Source organism: Topomyia yanbarensis, chromosome 2 (genome assembly GCF_030247195.1).
Source record: "Topomyia yanbarensis strain Yona2022 chromosome 2, ASM3024719v1, whole genome shotgun sequence".
NCBI lineage: Eukaryota > Metazoa > Arthropoda > Insecta > Diptera > Culicidae > Topomyia > Topomyia yanbarensis.
The window spans coordinates 359,746,222-359,767,084 of NC_080671.1; the positions used below are offsets into that span (position 1 = coordinate 359,746,222).

At 37.7% G+C, this 20,863-nt stretch overlaps 1 protein-coding gene across 1 annotated transcript; it reads left to right on the top strand.

Annotated features, from left to right (window-relative positions):
• The first annotated feature begins 15,472 nt into the window (after nt 1–15,472).
• LOC131684342 (chromatin assembly factor 1 p55 subunit) lies at nt 15,473–17,467 on the top strand. Its single transcript, XM_058967133.1, has 3 exons — nt 15,473–15,579; nt 15,725–15,901; nt 15,966–17,467. The coding sequence occupies exons 2-3, from the start codon at nt 15,880–15,882 to the stop codon at nt 17,231–17,233; spliced, it is 1,290 nt and encodes a 429-aa protein (XP_058823116.1). The 5' UTR covers nt 15,473–15,579; nt 15,725–15,879; the 3' UTR covers nt 17,234–17,467.
• The last annotated feature ends 3,396 nt before the right edge of the window (nt 17,468–20,863 follow it).

Consider the following 20,863-nt stretch of genomic DNA (forward strand, 5'->3'; position numbering starts at 1 on the left):
CATTGAACTAAAACAGCTGTTAATCTCCGCTCCCATCCTAGCCAACCCGAACTTTGAACTACCATTCACCGTGCAGACGGATGCCAGTGATAGTGCAATTGCTGGCATCCTAACGCAAGAGCATGAAGACGTCGAACATGTGATTGCCTACTTTTCGCGAAAGCTGACTACGCCTCAGATGTCATGGAAAGCGGCCGAAAAGGAAGGACTCGCAGCACTAGAGGCTATAGAAAAGTTCCGGCCATATATTGAAGGCAACAAGTTCACACTTATCACTGACTCTTCAGCTTTATCGTTCATTATGAACACCAAGTGGAAGTCATCATCGAAGCTAAGTAGATGGAGTATGCAGCTGCAGCAGTACGACATGGTTGTGCGCCATCGGAAGGGTTCAGAGAATGTTGTCCCTGATGCGCTTTCAAGGTCATTGGAAGCACTGGAAATATCAGGCCGAAGCGACTGGTACACGGAGTTGTATCGGAAGGTTCAGGAAATACCGGAGGACTACGCCGATTTCAAAATTGAGGAGGCAAAGCTTTATAAGTTTGTGTCCACGCCCACGGAGATGTTGGACTACAAATTCGAATGGAAGCTTTGCGTCCCAGGAGATCTGCGGAAAGTAGTTCTTGAAGCTGAACACGATAATTCGATGCATCCTGGCTTTGAAAAGACCATCCACAAGTTGAAGGCGAAATATTATTGGCCAAGGATGGCAATGGATTGCAAAAAGCACATTAAAGCGTGTACCATCTGCAAGCAGTGCAAACCATCGACGACTGCAACTGTACCGGAAATGGGTAGACAGAAACTCACCAACAAACCTTTTCAGATACTGGGACTAGATTTCATACAAAATCTTCCTAGAAGCAAGATGGGCAAATCTCATTTGTTGGTCCTGATGGACTTATTTTCAAAATGGGTTCTGCTTGTTCCGCTCAGAAAGATTGAAGGGAAAGAGGTGTGCAGTATTGTGGAAAGTTTGTGGATGAGGAGATTTGGAACACCCGAAGTGATAATTTCGGACAACGCTACTACGTTTATGGGGAAGGAATTTCAATCGCTTCTGCAAAGGAGAGGGGTTCACCACTGGCCAAACGCGCGACACCATAGTCAGGCAAACCCGGTGGAGAGAACGAACCGTACAATCAATGCATGCTTGCGTACTTATATGCAACAAGATCAGCGAACATGGGATTCCAAAATTGCGGAAGTTGAAGAGATGATAAACACGACTGTTCATGCTTCGACTGGTTTTACACCCTATCGGATCTTGTACGGGCACGACAAAGTGACGCAGGGACATGAACATCGCCTCGAACGTGATGAAACAGAGCTTTCAGTTGACCAGCGAGATGAATACCGAAAACAAATAAACCAAAAGGTATTTACGTTGGTCGAGGAAAACCTCAAAAAGAGCCACGAGAAAAATCTAAGGACCAATAATCTTAGACATAAAAAGTTTGCAGCCACTTACCAAGTTGGACAACGAGTTTTTAAAAGAAACTTCAAGTTATCTTCGGCGGCTGAGCATTACAATGCCAAGTACGGGCCTCTGTATACTCCTTGCACGATAGTGGCAAGAAGAGGAACCAGTTCGTATGAAGTAGTTGATGAAAATGGCAAGAACCTTGGGGTTTTTTCTGCAGCTGACCTTCGCCCCGATGATACCAATTAGCAATAAGCACGCCTAAGACAAAAAAATGATATTAGTAATCATATTAAAAAGCATTTGAAGTTGATATCAAGAACCTTCCGCATGTGTCAGTTTATAGCAAACTAAACGCACGTTAACAGTATCGGTCATCAGTGAACCTCGATCGAATAAACCAACCGGCGATGAAAGATCATGTGATGAACGTGCGCCGAATGAACATCGATCGTATACTGGACCGCAGTGAGAGTAATCCAATGTACAGCATAAAAGAGCGAGCTTTCGTGCTGATGAGAGGATTAATCCAACATAAATCTGAAAAGAGAGAAGAGTGACGTCAGTAATCTAAAGCTTTATGATAGAGTCCGGATTGATAGGAATAAATTTATAAGGGAAGAATAGAAATTAGCAGTAAGAAGCAAATGAAAGTGAAATAGGATAGATAAAAGCATGCTAGATTATAAGAATAGGTTAGGAAATATACTTACCATTACTCGTTACAGCACCAAACAGAACTTTAGGTAGTTGAAATATGCTCGTATTCAGGGTCATTCTTCAGGTAAAAGAAAATTAAAAAATTAACTTCCAACGCGTGGGAAGCCAAACTTTGTACAAGAGGAAATCCAATCCAGTTCGTACCTGAAAATTGCTAGATAGGCCGTCTAGCCGAATGAACCTGGAAATAAACAAATTTCTTTTAGCTTAACGCAGATTAGATACATATTGTCTACTTATCGTAAAACGTCTCTTTATAGTATCACCATTTGTCGACTGAGTGTCCGATCAATTTTTCGTAGCACATTTTATTGAACTTTTTTACATTGTCCGTCTCGTCCACTATACGTATGTTCGCGATCGCGTGTGAATCGATACTAGATAGTCTTCTCTCTCCCATACTTGGGTATGGTGAAATAGAGATGAACTTAACGAATCGAATAGTAGAGATAAACTCACCATTGGTGTTAACTGACTTACATATACACAGGAGTAAAATCACACGTGCTCAATTATAGCAAATTTCGGTTTGAAATTTGACTTTTAGTTGCCACATTTTAAAGTGTTATGATGTCCAGATGATTTCAATTAATTTTTAACTACTACGTGATGCGATTCATTATTCATTTTATTACATGTTGGTATACTTCCTAATAGTTTAACGGATTAAATGTTCTAAATAATTAGGCAGATTGCTAATTATTTAAGTGGAGTGGGGGGATAGTGTAACCGAACGTTACAGAAATCAGACTAAATTTTTAAAGCTATAATCCCGAATTAAAAACATTCAAATTGCTTAATTTTTACACAAAATTCACTCAAAACAAGTACTACGTACATTGCAAAAACACAACACCGCTGGGAATCACTGCTACCAAGGCCTGAAAAGGGGATCGTCAGTAACCCTACCAAGGTCGAACCCTCGGAAACAGGGCAAGAACCGCCATCAAATAGTCGTCGACGATCACTTTTATACAGGCGAGCAAGTGCGTAAGACGTATTTTTAGTAAAAACAAATTGCGATATATAAGTAGGTGAAGTGAAACTCTGCCAGCCATTCAGGTAACTAGAGTGAGAGGCCATCTTGGTGCTTACTAAGATCATTAAGTGCTCAGCCCTAATAAAGGGATTATTGTTCACTTCACCCTAGGACCTTTTGATACCTACCATAATTTGGGAAGTTGCGAACTCCCGGAGACACACCGCACACGCATCGGCCTAGGTGACTTGACGGTCACCTACGTCTAACAGTAAAGGACCAGCCTTCAGCCCTCTGGTCGCCAACGAAAACCAGGGACAAAGACTCGGGCAAAGGCCAATTACCAAGGAGAGCAACCCTTCTCGGTCTGGTAAAAGTCGGTCTCGTCCGTCGCCAACCGATCTCGCCAACGAAGGAAGCGCCTGTTGGACACCTCGCCCAGAACGCCTTTCTGGACCGCCATTTTACCCACAACCCCAGCATCGAACCCTAAACCCAAGGATCAGTCATCGCCATCTTGCACGATACCAATAATACCGGACCAGAAGACGATCAGCGAGCGCTCGCCGGTTCATCTAGCTGCCAACAAACCATAGAGTACGGTATGTACCAGTGAACCCACCAGTGATACCCCTAACACCACACGAACAGCTTACAATAAATTACACACGTAAAGAAAGTTGAGTGTTTTCCTATAGCACAAGATCCGCGAAATCCCTCCAGTTTGCCCAGTAGCGCGCCGACCCTGCGACTAAGTCCGAGTCACGTGCTGCTGAAGCTTGTCGGGTGAACCTTAAGTTACACAATCTACTTCTCAACATTGATTATAGTGTACATTTGCACTATAAAGTTGACCTAACCCACCCAGAGAATACAATGTCACGTTCATTTGTGAACTAAATGTTGATTCACTTGTGAATGTTTACAGTACAATCTTCCGATTCAATCCGCGAATGAAGAACACGATCTTCTTCATTCAACATAGTACGTATCATTCTTTTACCTGGCTCACATCTTCGGAAGTTCATCTCTACCTTCGTTCAGTTGTGTTCTTTTGGAGAGTTTCAGTCGGATCGTAAATGAACGACTGGCTGCTGTCAAAGCAATGAACGGATTCGCCAAGAATCATGCGAATGAATGATAATTCCCATCCCTGCTATCAGAAGCATTTGACGTATTGAATGTCACGACAAATGATGTTCTGTCAGAAAAAAAGATGGGTAGGTAATGTCTAGGACATAACCGGAGTGTCGTGACTACTCGTTTGACTTGTAATTCAAATCGAATGATACTCAATGAAATATGTGGGAATGTTTCAAGTTATTCTTTATAATAATTATGGTGGTTTTGAAAAGAACCTTTATTGTTGGCGTCTGCGTTGATAGGGGATGCGCTGGATTCTAAGCTGGTTGAGACATTCATTCATGAAATGAACAATTTTCTTGCTTTGAAATATCAATGTTAAAATCTCTCGAAACAACCATCGGAATCTTTTTCGTACAGAAATGAACACACTTAGCAAAAAACTAGGAGCGGGTAATGTCCGGGACATAACCGCGATGATCATATTCTTAAAATTCTGCTTGTATCTCTTTCAAATGGCTAAATTTTACGCATTAAGTTCGATTCACCGGGCTCAGCGAAATTTTCCTGGGGATCCCGTTCGTTGGTATATTCAGCAAAACAATTTTATTACCGAGTTCTCCGCATTGAATACAGGTCAATAATTTCATATAATGATTTCAACAAGCAGACAATGTGCATGTATGACAGGTGGGAGTGTTCTGAAGTAGTTTTAGTGGAGGTAACAACATAAAATCATGTATTGGACATTTTACAATGATTCTCCCAAGGGGTGAGTCGCTTAGAACAATGTGCCATTCACACTGTATCACTTCCGATAGCACGATATAAGATTACGATTCACAGTAATACACGATCATTTCACTCGTTACCACAATGTGTGGCACACTGAGGCACACTTCTGACAACTCAAAAACTGTCAACAAAGTGTAGTTAAATGATCATAGCAACCATTGCTTTTGTTTTACTGAACACCATGGCACATCGTGGCACATCGAGGCACATTGCGGCACAAGCTACCACCCGTTTTGAATTGTGAGCACAATTCTATTTGTGCTAAGCGACTCACCCCTTGGATTCTCCTTAACCCTGCAAAACCACGGGGTTGGCAGCAGAGGGTTAAGTTGTTTGGAAGAGATGACAGTTAATATATGATAACTAAAAATATAAAATTGTTCTATAAATTGCAAAGTTATTGCCGCGTTGACCTGAAAATTTGTCATTTCATTCATAAAGGAACAATCATTGAAATTATGTCAATTTATGCTTTGCAAGATTTGAAATAACTTCGAAGTGTGGTCACGACACCCCTGTTATGTCATATACATCACCAACCCATCTTTTCATCATTCGTTTTGGTGTAGCTTTCGCTTAGTGGCAGAGTTGCGACATTCACTGATTTTCTTGGAAGGATTTGCAAAAACCTTCGAGTTTGTAGATTAGAAAAACATTTTCTTATGATTCACTGGTAAAAGTACAGAATTACCAAGCGCAAACTTAATACTAGTTAATAAAAGAAACTTTCTAATTAAATTCTTTTTCCATTTTACATTCGTCCTAATAAGGACGGTTTGTAGATAACTATGTTGATACAAGACGGGAATCTTTTAAAACAATTAAAACCTTACCGACGATTGTTTTTACTGCGTACATACATCTTTCCCCTTTCGCAGCTCACACCGAATGAGCACAGTTTTCATCATGGTGTTCCTATTTATAGACTTTACAATGCAGATGGAAGGCCGTCCTTTTGTTCGATAAATGAAAATATTTTCATCATTCGTTTTGGTGTAGCTTTCGCTTAGTGGCAGAGTTGCGACATTCACTGATTTTCTTGGAAGGATTTGCAAAAACCTTCGAGTTTGTAGATTAGACAAACATTTTCTTATGATTCACTGGTAAAAGTACAGAATTACCAAGCGCAAACTTAATACTAGTTAATAAAAGAAACTTTCTAATTAAATTCTTTTTCCATTTTACATTCGTCCTAATAAGGACGGTTTGTAGATAACTATGTTGATACAAGACGGGAATCTTTTAAAACAATTAAAACCTTACCGACGATTGTTTTTACTGCGTACATACATCTTTCCCCTTTCGCAGCTCACACCGAATGAGCACAGTTTTCATCATGGTGTTCCTATTTATAGACTTTACAATGCAGATGGAAGGCCGTCCTTTTGTTCGATAAATGAAAATATTTTCATCATTCGTTTTGGTGTAGCTTTCGCTTAGTGGCAGAGTTGCCACATTCACTGATTTTCTTGGAAGGATTTGCAAAAACCTTCGGGTTTGTAGATTAGAAAAACATTTTCTTACGATTCACAGGTAAAAGTACAGAATTACCAAGCGCAAACTTAATACTAGTTAATAAAAGAAACTTTCTAATTAAATTCTTTTTCCATTTTGCCTTCGTCCTGATAAGGACGGTTTGTCTATGTTGATACAAGACGGGAATCTTTTAAAACAATTCAAACCTTGCCGACGATTGTTTTTACTGCGTACATACATCTTTCCCCTTTCGCAGCTCACACCGAATGAGCACAGTTTTCATCATGGTGTTCCTATTTATAGACTTTACAATGCAGATGGAAGGCCGTCCTTTTGTTCGATAAATGAAAATATTTTCATCATTCGTTTTGGTGTAGCTTTCGCTTAGTAGCAGAGTTGCCACATTCACTGATTTTCTTGGAAGGATTTGCAAAAACCTTCGAGTTTGTAGATTAGAAAAACATTTTCTCATGATTCACTGGTAAAAGTACAGAATTACCAAGCGCAAACTTAATACTAGTTAATAAAAGAAACTTTCTAATTAAATTCTTTTTCCATTTTGCCTTCGTCCTGATAAGGACGGTTTGTCTATGTTGATACAAGACGGGAATCTTTTAAAACAATTCAAACCTTGCCGACGATTGTTTTTACTGCGTACATACATCTTTCCCCTTTCGCAGCTCACACCGAATGAGCACAGTTTTCATCATGGTGTTCCTATTTATAGACTTTACAATGCAGATGGAAGGCCGTCCTTTTGTTCGATAAATGAAAATATTTTCATCATTCGTTTTGGTGTAGCTTTCGCTTAGTGGCAGAGTTGCCACATTCACTGATTTTCTTGGAAGGATTTGCAAAAACCTTCGGGTTTGTAGATTAGAAAAACATTTTCTTACGATTCACAGGTAAAAGTACAGAATTACCAAGCGCAAACTTAATACTAGTTAATAAAAGAAACTTTCTAATTAAATTCTTTTTCCATTTTGCCTTCGTCCTGATAAGGACGGTTTGTCTATGTTGATACAAGACGGGAATCTTTTAAAACAATTCAAACCTTGCCGACGATTGGTTTTACTGCGTAAATACATCTTTCCCCTTTCGCAGCTCACACCGAATGAGCACAGTTTTCATCATGGTGTTCCTATTTATAGACTTTACAATGCAGATGGAAGGCCGTCCTTTTGTTCGATAAATGAAAATGTTTTCATCATTCGTTTTGGTGTAGCTTTCGCTTAGTGGCAGTTGCCACATTCACTGATTTTCTTGGAAGGATTTGCAAAAACCTTCGGATTTGTAGATTAGAAAAACATTTTTTCATGATTCACTGGTAAAAGTGCAGAATTACCAAGCGCAAACTTAATACTGGTTAATAAAAGAAACTTTCTAATTAAATTCTTTTTCCATTTTGCATTCGTCCTAATAAGGACGGTTTGTAGATAACTATGTCGATACAAGACGGGAATCTTTTGAAACAATTCAAACCTTGCCGACGATTGTTTTTACTGCGTACATCCATACGATCTTTCCCCTTTCGTAGCTCACACCGAATGAGTACGCTTTGCAGCCTTCGATGTTTTGGTAGCATTTTTAGTGGCAGTTACTACCGCCTTTTCAGTGACTGCGTTTCTTAGCCTTTGGCTTTTTGGCCTTCTCACCGCCACCACCGTTTTTCCTCTCTCCGGTGGCAGCCAATTTGATTGGTCGTCCGATGCAGCTTCTCACGACCACGCACGTCTGTTATGCACTGCGTCTTACACACGTCTGGCTTTGAGAAAAGCTGCGACACCCCTATTTATAGGTTTTATCATTAATGTTGATTCTCATTTAAAGTAGTTTTTGAACTATTTAAACAAATTTTATATAGCAAACAACGTATCGGTAGCAAGCGTTGAACGTTTTCCTTCCGATTTATGAAACAAGATTGGCAATCCGTTTAGTAGAAGAAAAGTTATTAAGGTTCAAATTGTACGTAACGCTTTCGCTAATATTCACTACTATCGCTTTCTCGCTCGTTCTCGTGGCGTGCATGGGCCTTTCCTTTCCGTCCGGCTTCTAATGGCATAACCAAAACTAATATGCCGGCTTTCCCCCACCAACTGCTCTCGTCAAGCAACCCAATACGAATAATCATAGGAACAAACATGTAGTGGACCTATATATAAACTTTTCATTATTTTATTGTTCGGTTGCTGCACAATATTGACGGCTGTGTGCGGGATGGGCTGAAAATTTTCACTTTTCCGAGTCGTTTTCGAAAGATTATTCAAAACACTATGTTTCCGTTGATAATGAATGTCCTACATATTCCAAAATTTAATACAACATTGGTACAAATATTTTCGACAAAATGCCGAAGAAATTGATTAAATCCATTCAGTACAACAAAAGATATAAGCGTTCAAAATCTTACATCATTTTTCTTCCGAAATTTTGAAAAGGGGCCCCTATATTGAAAGGTAAGTCGTTAGTCACGACAAAAATGAATGTATGTTTTCCCGGTTTTCCCACAGGGTTATTTTTATTTGACATAACCACCATCCAATGCATATAGTTTTTTCTCATTTTGGGTGTTGTCTTAGGCCAGATGTAAACAACTGCAGTTTTCCTATGTATGGTTGTCTATGTTTACATAAGATTTATTTTAAAAAACAAAAAAATCGTTTTTACGTATCACAACGAAATTTTTTTTGAAATAATGTTCTATTATGTATATTGGACCTAAAATTTATCGACTAGAATGGAAAACTATATATAGCTTAATAACCCAATTTCAAAAATCTATGTGTAAAATTGATAAATGTTACAAGTATATTTTTATCAGTATAGGGGCAAATTTGAAAAAAATGCATATAGCATTTCCATTTATTGCATCAACTCTGCCCAACAAAAGTCTTGCGCTGAGGCAGAGCTCTGTATTCTACATGACTTTGACGTCGCAATGCAAAATGCGTCCTGAATTTCCATTTTGATGGAAAGAAATGCATTCAATTTCATTAATTTTTAAAAATGCATTGCAAGTGATCTATACCTAGATCACGACTCATTGTGAGGTTATTTACACTGAACCCTGAATTGAGTATACTCAATTTAAGTTAAATTTACTTAATTTTGAGTTTGATTAAAAAAAGGTACCTTATTCAACCGAAGAGCTCGACTAAGTCGAATATCGCATTTGGTTTTTGGCCACACTAGTGCGAATTGGATGCAAGACTCAAAAGTACCTGAAAAAACCTATTTTTTGGGTTGTTTTATTTTTCTGCGCAAGGGGCTAGATTTTTCTACATTTAGGTGCGGTTGTTACATTTTTTTGAATGAGTGCAAAGTACAAAACAAAAGCACCAGATTGGTAAGTGGTGTTTTGTTGATGTTGTGCAGCGGAGGGGGGGGGGGGGGGGGTAGACGCCACGATCAATCTAGCTACCAAAAAACACACATTAAAACCACCGACAAACTGACATGACAACTAGAACGATTTCAGTGAAAATTTTTGGCAAATAATTTAAACTCGGAACAGTAGCTCCATCTTTATAATGAGTTACACATCATTACTTAACATGTCTTTTGTAAAAGAACACTAAAGTCCTCTAGTAAAAGTCTGGACAAGACATATTCAAACGAGCAGAAGTTTTTCGAATTCAAATGAGCGGAGCATCATATATTAACGTTTTAAGTAGAGTACGTTTGTATTGTACGTTTCATTGGAAACGAGTCGTTTAATCATTTTGAGGCAACGAATTGAATTGGCGCATTTGATAATAAATGCTGAAGAACGTCGAAAAATATGTATTACCCAAGTTTAATGTGTGCTAATTATTTACTTTAACTGAATTTCTCAATAAAACTGACTAAAACTGTGCTTCTAAAGTTTCAGGTTTTCGTATGTTTTGTTTACAATAAGATTTTTACACAAAATTGCACCACCTTTTATTAAAGTGTCATCCCATAAGAAATACATTGCGCCGAATAGCGCTGCGAATCTTGCTGCGACGAAAAATAATTATCGTGTCTCCTTTGGAAAAGCACGGGCAATATTGCGGTATTGACTGGCTTTGTTCTCTGGTTGACGGAATTGAAAAAATTGAAAAGTGAATCGAAAAAATTGAATCAACTTCAAGTCGGTTCCGACAACATGAAGTAACAAGTTACTTTACGCTCGTCCGGACATGCCGCAGACTCAGATGATTTGCATTCTAATGCCAAAAGATCCTAACTCCTGGGGTAGCATGCAAAAGGTTAAGTCGCCGGGAAACTCTAAGCTTGCTCAAATGACCCTATTCCACGCTTTTCTAAACTTTCTTCCTTCAACTCCTTGCTCTCCCTTGAGTACTATGGCTCATAATATTGAAAAATAGACTTCACCTTCCAGTGCCTTGCTAATTAAATGCTGTTACAATAACTTCGTGATTTATTATCACATTGATTAATAAACTATTTCATTTCCGAGAATGAAACGATTTACGACCGGACCGTAGATCTTTCGCCGAAAATGCAGTGTATGTCATTTGCCCTGATTTACCTCATATTTTGTCAAATATTGTTTATAAATATGTTTACAAAATTTATTCAGCTGTTTATTAAATGTTCAACAAAACTAGAACATATATTTCTAAGGTTATAGTTTTCTTTAACTATTTCAAGTATAGCCCAACTTCTTTGAGCCAAGTGCCTTGAAACTATGGTTGTCTATTTTCTCTTGTCCAAACTTCTACTGGAGGAACTCTAGTTACATAGAGTAGCTTCGATGATTATTAGAGAGTTGACTGAAAATTTCGTAACTCGTACTGTCAAACGAACGTCCGTTTGACAGTACGAGTTACAAAATTTTGTGTCGACTCTCTAATAATATCTTGCCAAATTTGAAAATACAGTGTCATGTCAGTTTGTCGGTGTTAAAACGACGTATGTTCTCATCTCCAAATTTATAACCGGGTGACTTCATTCGATCGGTACAGCGCATTAACTCAATTGTTTTCGGCTCAAATTCAACTTTAGTTTTATTGCTTTGCTGGCTTTAAATGGGATTATCGAATCAAAATGCAGCAGCCTTATTTAAAAATAAAAAAAAAGTTTCATAACCCAATACGACGTCTAATCAAAGCAGACTATCTTCGTTAGACATCGGTATTACATCATTCTAATTTGTCTCACCTACTTATACTCACTTTGACAAGATTTTGTTCAAGAAAAGAGTCAAATTTAGTCCGTGCATTGTCAAAAGTTCGATGGAAACTGTCTGGAACGACTCGAATCTAAAAACAATATGCGTATTAATGTGCATATGCATATAGATTTTTTTTTCATTTTGGGTGTTGTCTTGATAGGCCAGATGTAAACAACCGCAGTTTTCCTATGTACACAGAAAAAAATGTTGGTAAAAATAAGTTTTTTACTCTTAGCAAAAAACAACCAACGCATACTCTTAGTTTAAAAATAAAACTTTTGTTTTGATTACTATTCTTCATTTGCTTAAAAAGAAAACTTTTACTTTGATTATTATTCTTGATTAATTTAAAATTTTTACTTTCTTCCGAATAGTTGGCGTTGGTTGTTTTTTGCTAAGAGCGGGACACTCTTCCTTTTACCAATATTTTTTTTCTGTGTGTATGGTTGCCAAGTTTACATAAGATTTATTTTAAAAATCAAAAAAATCTTTTTTACGTATTACAACGATTTTTTTTGTGAAATTTAGCCAAACATGTCAAATGGTCCTAAGTGCAAAAAACGATGTGCAAATGACAGTTTCTCTTTCGCTAATAACTCGGCAGTTTATACGTTTGTTACTCAACTGTTAGCAGAATAAGCTAGTCGAAATCAGTTTTTCGATATATCCTGAAACAATATTGAAAAGTTTTAAGATGACGCCGTAATAATTGAACGAGCAAGTAAACAAAGAGAGGCTCTCATTTGCACTTAGAACCACTTGACATGTTTGTCGAGAAATAATGTTATATTATGTATATTGGACTTAAAATTTATCAAATGGAGCGGAAAACTATATATAGCTTAATGACCCCCCCCCCCTGCACGTTTCACTATAATTACTGCTGGATAACCTTTTTTTCTGTTTAACCTTTGTACGGCTCAAATACGTACATAACATAGACATTATATTAAGGAATGTTGTTTAAAATAATAAACAAATACGGCCAAATAATTTAACCACACTGATAAAATAAAGTACTGATTAATGCGTAGAAAACTACGCATTTTCAATAAAAGTGGAATAACCCATTAAATGGGTAAAGAGTTTGTACCCATAAATGAATACAGACCTTGTGCGTCAACCTGGGTATACTTTACCCATTATTTTTCGCAGAATTGTCACAACAAAATGCGTAAAAAATACCCATTTATGAAAATCGCGCCAGAATTAAAAATACTGTCAATAGAATTATATCTGAATTTAAAAAAAAAAAACATAAAATTACACTCATTTCACATTATTGTCTCCTTACAAAAGTATTCAGCTTTTTGCTGGTGGCTGCGTTTTAAAATGTGCACTCTACTTTGACAAGTTGTTCGTCCAGTGTCAGTTTTGACAATTCGTCAGTAATGTCAATTTTGACAAGCCACAAGCTTCACAACTTTCACCTATCCTGCTCATTTATGTTCTCAATTCAAACGTTAAATGTCAAATTTAAATTTGTTAGTTTGTTTCCAATCACCTTTTTCGTTGCTATCAATTTATTCGCATATCTATTTATAAGCTGATCGATAAATTTATAAGCATATTCTCAGCTTTTTAAAAGCTATGTGTTAAGAGAAGTAAGAAAGTCGAGATCTCATCTCATCACATACAATACGACTAGTAATAAATCAATGAAGCTCGGCTTAAAATGACCAGGAAAACCGTGCAATCTTCTAACAATACAGTACCATAGCAATGTTTGTTGGAGATCTGCGCGAATTTAGATCACAATTTGTAGCAAAAAAAAATTAAAAAATAATTCTGATAATTAGTTTTCCTCAGTATAGCGATCGCCCGATTAAATTATAAGACCGAATGGTCATCGTATTGTGCGCTGTTAGTGGAACGATTATTGAAGGCCTTTTTCGTATCCGTGATGTCGAATATTCTATGTTCTGTACTTGTGCCGCTAGGACTACAATCGGCTGAATCCATTGCGTCGACTCGAACCGAACTAGGCTTTTTCTTCGAGGGAGAAAATCAAAAATTATGATTTGACGTTCAATGTTTGAGTTGAGAATTGAAATGAACGCCTACCGCGATGTGAAAATTGAGACCGAAGGAACGGCTTGTTAAAATTAACACGACTGATATGTCAAAATTGACACTGGACAGACGACTTGTCAAAGTGAGGTGCGCATTTGGGAACGCAGCCATGAACAAAAAGCTGAATAGGAATCTAGATAGAGATCCTATTCCAAAACTCCTTAACAAAATAAAACTGCCAACTGGATATATTTTTGATGGCTGGATCTTTTGGTTGTTCTAAAAATGCTGAACTAGTGCATATTTGCAACATCCTCAGTAGTCTAAACAGCCGTTGTTTTCGGAGCATTGCCGAAATGTTCCGTTTCCACCACGAACTCCGATGCAGGCCGATAATTTGCAGGTTCCGCTACGATCCTTAGTTAGCAGGTTAACTTGCTTGAAATAATTCTTAAAGAGTTTTCACCCATTGTTAAGATCAATATACCCATTGACATTACCTCATCGAGTAGTTGTGAAATGGATAAAAAGTACTCATTGTTAGAAACAAAAAAAATACCCATTTTTTTGACAGCTTGAATAACTTCCGAAAATGGGCAATTTGAATACATAAAATGGGTAAAAAAAATTTACCGTGCAATCAACGACACGACATATCCCAATCAAAAAGGGCAAGTTGCTGGCTAGCGGGAGGCTATTTGCCAACTCGGATGCTCTAATTGCCCTACAATTTGCCAGCAATTTGCTGGGAATTAGGGGGCTATTTTATATGCAACATTTGGGCGATTTGCCGCCGTCATTTTTTTGCCGCTCTACCTGCCCTTAAATCGCCCAGGGAACGCGCCATTTAATCGCCCTTAATTGCCTGATATGAAAATTAAAAATAATAATTATTTTCGGATTCACTATCTAATCACATAAATTTATCAGTACACTAGGTAATCACCACCAGACTATAGGAAGAATCGATGGTGAAATTCGTATTGCACACCAAAACTTACCACAATCTGACTTTCATTTAGACTCAGAGATCTTGTTCCACTATACTCACACACGATTCCACAATTTTCCATATTCGTTGGCTAAATTAAGTGCACTAAACAAACAAAATACGAGCGGTAACGCGCCAATTGTTTAAAAAAAAACAATTTTAAACTTAAGCCAAACATGAACCGCCATGTTTGAAAAACGCAAAAAACAACCAAGTCCATTTCAGCCGCCAGAAAATTTGTCTAAGTATTGAAATTGCCTTTAAATCGCATTTGTTCCTAGGGGCAATTAGCACAGGCGAGTTGAGTCAAACGTCAAACTTTTTAAATCGCCTGACCATGTTCGCCCGAATAGAAATGTACAGTAACAAAACCATGATTTTCACTGTGACAGTACAGTAATTTTACAATAATTTACAGTAAGTTTTAGTGTTATGCTACAATACAAAAACAATAAACTTTAACGTTTTTACAGTAAATTTCAATGTAAAATAGACTTTTACAGTGAAAAAGGGGGGTGGTTATGTATCTTAACATTAAAAAAATCAATTTTTCTCCATGCATTTTTTTCTCGAAAACAGTAAAATTTAATGTGAATGCACTGTATCAGCTTTTTGCTGAACAGTGAAATTTATTGTTACATGAAATTTTATTGTAAATCTACTGTGAGAACTTGGTATCGAACAATGTTGAAACAGTAATAACTATAATATTTATTGTTTTATGATTGTTTGTAGGGTAAATGCTATTGTAAAATTCTATCCGGGCGTCCGCATTTTTTTTTTGAATCGCGTAAATCGTACATTATGCTGAATATTTGCTAATTTTACGGTAGCGTGTGGTTGACAGCGCAGAACGCAGCCATCCCGTGACGTTTTACAAAAAGAAAAAAAAGCGCCGGATCAACTAGCGCATCAAAGCAGGGTTCCTTTGAAAGGTTTGTAATTTTGCGATTTTTAGTGCAATATTTTAAAATTTTGCGTTTTTCCTGTTCGAAACGAACAGATAAAAATAGAAACTACATGTTAATGATAAAAACTAGTCCATAAATTTGTGTTCTTTCTCTATATTCCACCTCAAAGCTTTGGATTTTCAATTTGTAAGCGGCGTGTCTAGCTACACCAATACACTGAAAGAGTAAAACAAGGGACGTAACGAAATTGTTCAATCTGCAAGCTGCACAATTTTGGCGGGTGATTACCTTTCCATTGGAGTAAGAGGAAGATCAAACTGCAAAATGGGTGATCGCGGAGATGGAGGTGAGTTGTTTGAAAATATGGTAATTTTCACCTGTAAGCAAAATTTTTACCTCGCTTATTACAGCGGAGGCTTTCGATGATGCGGTAGAGGAACGTGTCATCAATGAGGAGTACAAAATATGGAAGAAAAATACTCCCTTTTTATACGATCTCGTAATGACTCATGCGTTGGAATGGCCTTCATTAACCGCTCAATGGTTACCTGATGTAACAAAACCGGAAGGCAAGGATTACTCCGTACATCGACTAATTCTGGGTACGCATACCTCCGACGAGCAGAACCACCTGCTGATTGCTAGTGTGCAGCTGCCAAACGAAGATGCTCAATTCGATGCAAGTCATTATGACAACGAGAAGGGCGAATTTGGTGGTTTTGGATCAGTCTCTGGTAAAATAGAAATAGAGATCAAAATCAACCACGAGGGAGAAGTAAATAGGGCCAGATACATGCCACAGAATCCCTGCGTGATTGCTACCAAGACACCGTCTAGCGATGTACTTGTGTTTGATTACACCAAACACCCAAGCAAGCCGGAACCAAGCGGTGAATGTCATCCAGATTTGCGTCTTCGGGGACACCAAAAAGAAGGTTACGGTTTATCATGGAATCCTAACCTGAATGGTTATCTGTTGTCTGCCAGTGACGATCATACCATCTGCTTGTGGGATATCAATGCTACTCCAAAAGAACATCGAATAATCGATGCTAAAAATATCTTTACCGGCCACACTGCCGTTGTAGAAGATGTGGCTTGGCATTTGTTACATGAATCCTTATTTGGTTCCGTTGCAGACGATCAAAAGCTTATGATCTGGGATACCCGTTGTAACAACACTTCGAAACCATCGCACACGGTCGATGCTCACACAGCCGAGGTCAACTGTCTTAGCTTTAATCCTTACTCGGAGTTTATCTTAGCTACTGGTTCCGCAGATAAAACTGTAGCATTATGGGATCTACGTAATCTGAAACTAAAATTGCATTCATTTGAGTCGCATAAAGACGAGATCTTCCAGGTCCAGTGGTCCCCGCATAACGACACAATTCTGGCATCATCGGGTACCGACCGTCGCCTGCATGTTTGGGATTTGTCCAAAATCGGCGAAGAACAAAGTGCTGAAGATACGGAAGATGGCCCACCGGAGCTGTTGTTTATTCACGGTGGTCATACAGCGAAAATTTCAGACTTTTCGTGGAACCCGAATGAACCGTGGGTCATCTGTTCGGTTTCGGAGGATAATATTATGCAGGTCTGGCAAATGGCAGAGAACATCTACAACGACGAAGAACCGGACGTACCGGCAAGTGAGATTGAAGCTGGTGCTCCTTAGTAAGTCGAAAAATAGATTAAGGTAACGTTATGTATCGTTTTAATTGTTTTTTATAACCACAATCAGATTGACCACAGCTGTCATAAATCAATTATTCCAACATTAAAAATATAAAATATCAATGCTACAGACAAATACAATATTTGATCCAATAAATTATTTTTGTCGAAAACACTACACTTGTAGCTCGCTAGTTCACAGATTCTAGAAATAAAGCTTTTTTTCTACATCGGAGTGATTGTTATTTCGATATTTTCTGGTTAAAAGGCTTTCTGAAGATACGTCTTCATTCGTGAATTAAGCCAAGATTTGCTTATTATTATTTCCAGCCTTGAAATAAGAATAAACAAATTTTAGCCTTATCAGTCCAGGTGTTTACGTTTCGACTTCGTCTCTTCAGAACCACGGCACTTGACCAATGTCCTAGCTTACATGAACGACTTTTCGTTAGATCTCCCTGGAATTGAGAGAGTCATAGTTTTGGTTTAAATTCGGCTTAAGGTTTTTAGTAAAACCCACGTATATGGCACCCCTATCCCGTTTGCATTGAACTGACATAAGTCAACATCTCAGCGGGCACACAAATTATGGGCCCCACTGACAGTTCAGATTGTTCTGCTCATTTTGCTTGAAGCTCGTTCTGCACTACTCATACACCGTACGGTATAACTCGATCTTTAGATGTTTGTCGAAAAGTGAAAAAATTGGACCGAAAAGTGAAGAAAAATGTTGTTTTGAACATGTCAGTGAATAACAAAAACTTTTCGCCATGATACCAACAAATTAAACGAACTGGACCATCACAAAGTTGTGTCGAATGAAATCGATTATGTTTATTGTGGATCAACCTTAACGCGACGTTTTAGATCTTGGCTTTGAAATCATGGCGGCGTAGCAGATACCTGGTAAAACCACTGAGAACTGACACAAGCTAAGTTTTGAGTCTGTAAGAAATAAAACTGACGGTTTTAAATATCAACAATTAGCAACTTTCCACTAGCTGATGCTATGATCGATCAGCAATCGCTATACGGATCTTGCGATTCACGTATGCGATAGTGATTTTCACTATCACAGTTAAAATCAATTTTATGTCAACTTCGTCAGCGTGCACAGGCTAATAGTATGTTCAGAAGAATTGTAGTACATAATACAAGTTATGTTTTGGTTAGAACATTTTAATTCCACCTGCGACTGCATAGAGGGCGCTAACACTAACTTTTTATAGAAGAAAGAACAAACACGGCGATACTTTTTTGTTACTAGTTTAGGGTATTTTTTATGATTATCAAGCTGATATAAGCTGTAAATAGTGATCGCGATCGGACGAAATCGATGGTGTAAGACAGAAGTTAGGCCATTGCAAATCTTTTTGCCTTTCTCAATAGAAAGGTATTGCAATTGCTCTGAAAACCGACTTTTTAACGGAGGCCCGGAGGGCCGAGTGACATATACCATTCGATTCAGTTCGTCGAGTTCGGCAAATGTCTGTGTGTGTATGTATGTGTGTATGTATGTATGTATGTGTGTATGTGCGTATGTGTGTGTGTATGTGACCAAAAATGTCACTCGTTTTTCTCAGAGATGGCTGAACCGATTTTGACAAACTTAGTCTCAAATGAAAGGTGCAACGTTCCCATAGGCTGCTATTGAATTTCTAATGGATCCGACTTCCGGTTCCGGAATTACAGGGTGATGAGTACGAACACGCAGAAAATGTCGATTTTAATAAATTCTGCAATGAATGTATAAAGGTGATTTTTTTTCCAAAATATGACCACAACTGCTTCGATTTGTAGTATTAGGTCACTAACATCCATTCAAAGTCTATTTGGCCACATTGGCCACCATCATCGGTTCCGGAAGCCCCGGCGGAAGTATCTAAATTCAGAATAACAGTCACATCGGTTTCTCGGAGATGGCTAGACCGATTCGACTAAGCTTGGCCTCAAATGAAAGGTATTGCGTCCCCGCAAATGGCTATTTAATTTCATCCCGATCCGACTTCCGGTTCCGGAGTTACAGGTTGTGGCGTGCGATCACATAGCAAATTGTGATTCAAACCGATACTCCGATGAAAGCAAAAACGCTTTTAATCCACCTAACAGTGTGATGAGACATTTCTTATAACTCTTATCACTCTTTTCGGATATTATATCGTTTGAGAACATTTAGAACTTGATGCTTCGCGATGTTTTTGATAACACATACTACATGGGATAGTGGCAGGACTCAGAGAATCACTCAAATCAGCATAGGACAACATCAGTGCTAGAAATCTCAAACCAAATCAATGGGAAGGCGAAAAAATGGCCCATAAAATAGACATACAAACGAATTATTGCTAATGCTCTGTTAATAAAATATCTAAATTCCTCAATCGATGCATTGTGGTGGGAAAACTGATTTTTCTAAAGGGGTTATGTATATCGTACTGAGTCAAAAAAAAAATCGAATTTTTTTTGAATCGATTTGAAGTTTATACTTTATTCAAATTTCCTACGCGACTGAGAATTAAGAAATCAACGCTTTTTCTTGAAAAAACCCACCATTCAAAGAAAATCAACAGTGCATATTTCCAGACTTGGTTTTATTTCCTATTTAAGAACTATTGTGTTTTTTACATCCTAGATTGCATGATTCAGTGATCGAAACCCAAAACTTCATGAAGTATTTGAAATTATTAAATTAAAATTTGTGTTTGCTATTGAAATTGACAAAATGATTGTATATATAGTATATAGTCCCTTTGGCGATTGTTTACTTTTTCGGTCCCACCTATCAGCATTGAAGTATCGCCCTTACGTTTTTTTACAATACCAATTTTACAATTGGTGGGGGTTTGGTGAAAATCGATCTAAATGTCTAAACGGCATAATTCCGAAACCGTAATTTTTGAAGTTTTAAAATTGTGCAGAATTAATTTTTCAGAAAATAGTAACAGAGCAAAAAAGTACCAAAGTCCAAAAAAATCAATTTTTGTCAAACGTTATTTTTTCGAGTTTACATCAAATCTCAATGTTTCATGCATTATAATGTCATTTGGCATCAAAAATACAAATTTGATTTCGAAAGTTTTTCATTTCAGTTTATATGGGAATTTTATGTGTGATTGCACTCTTCAACTCGTAACTCCGGAACCGGAAGTCCAATCAATAAAAAATTCAATAGCAGCCGATTGGAAAATTGTACCTTTCATTTGAGCTTAACTTTGTGCAAATCGATCCAGCCATCTCTGATTAACAGAGGTCACATTTTTTTTCCACATACACACATACATACATACATACAGACATACATACACATACAGACATTTTCCGATCTCGACGAACTGAGTCGATTAGCATATGACACTCGGCCCTCCCGGTCGGGATTAGATCGACGAAGGGATTAGAGTGAATGAGAAAGGCAAAAACATTTTTAGCAAATGTTGAAATTTATGCATTTTTTGGTGAGCAGTTCTATGTTTCATAGACATTAAATCAATTTTAACTTCGCTTCCTATTAAATAAAGATCCTTGTTACAGTACATCTCTACAAAAACGAGATCAATTTGAAAATAAATCTGAGGATTATGATTGATTACAGAACTTTTGGATTTTCTATTGGAATGTTTTCAGGCAGGAATTT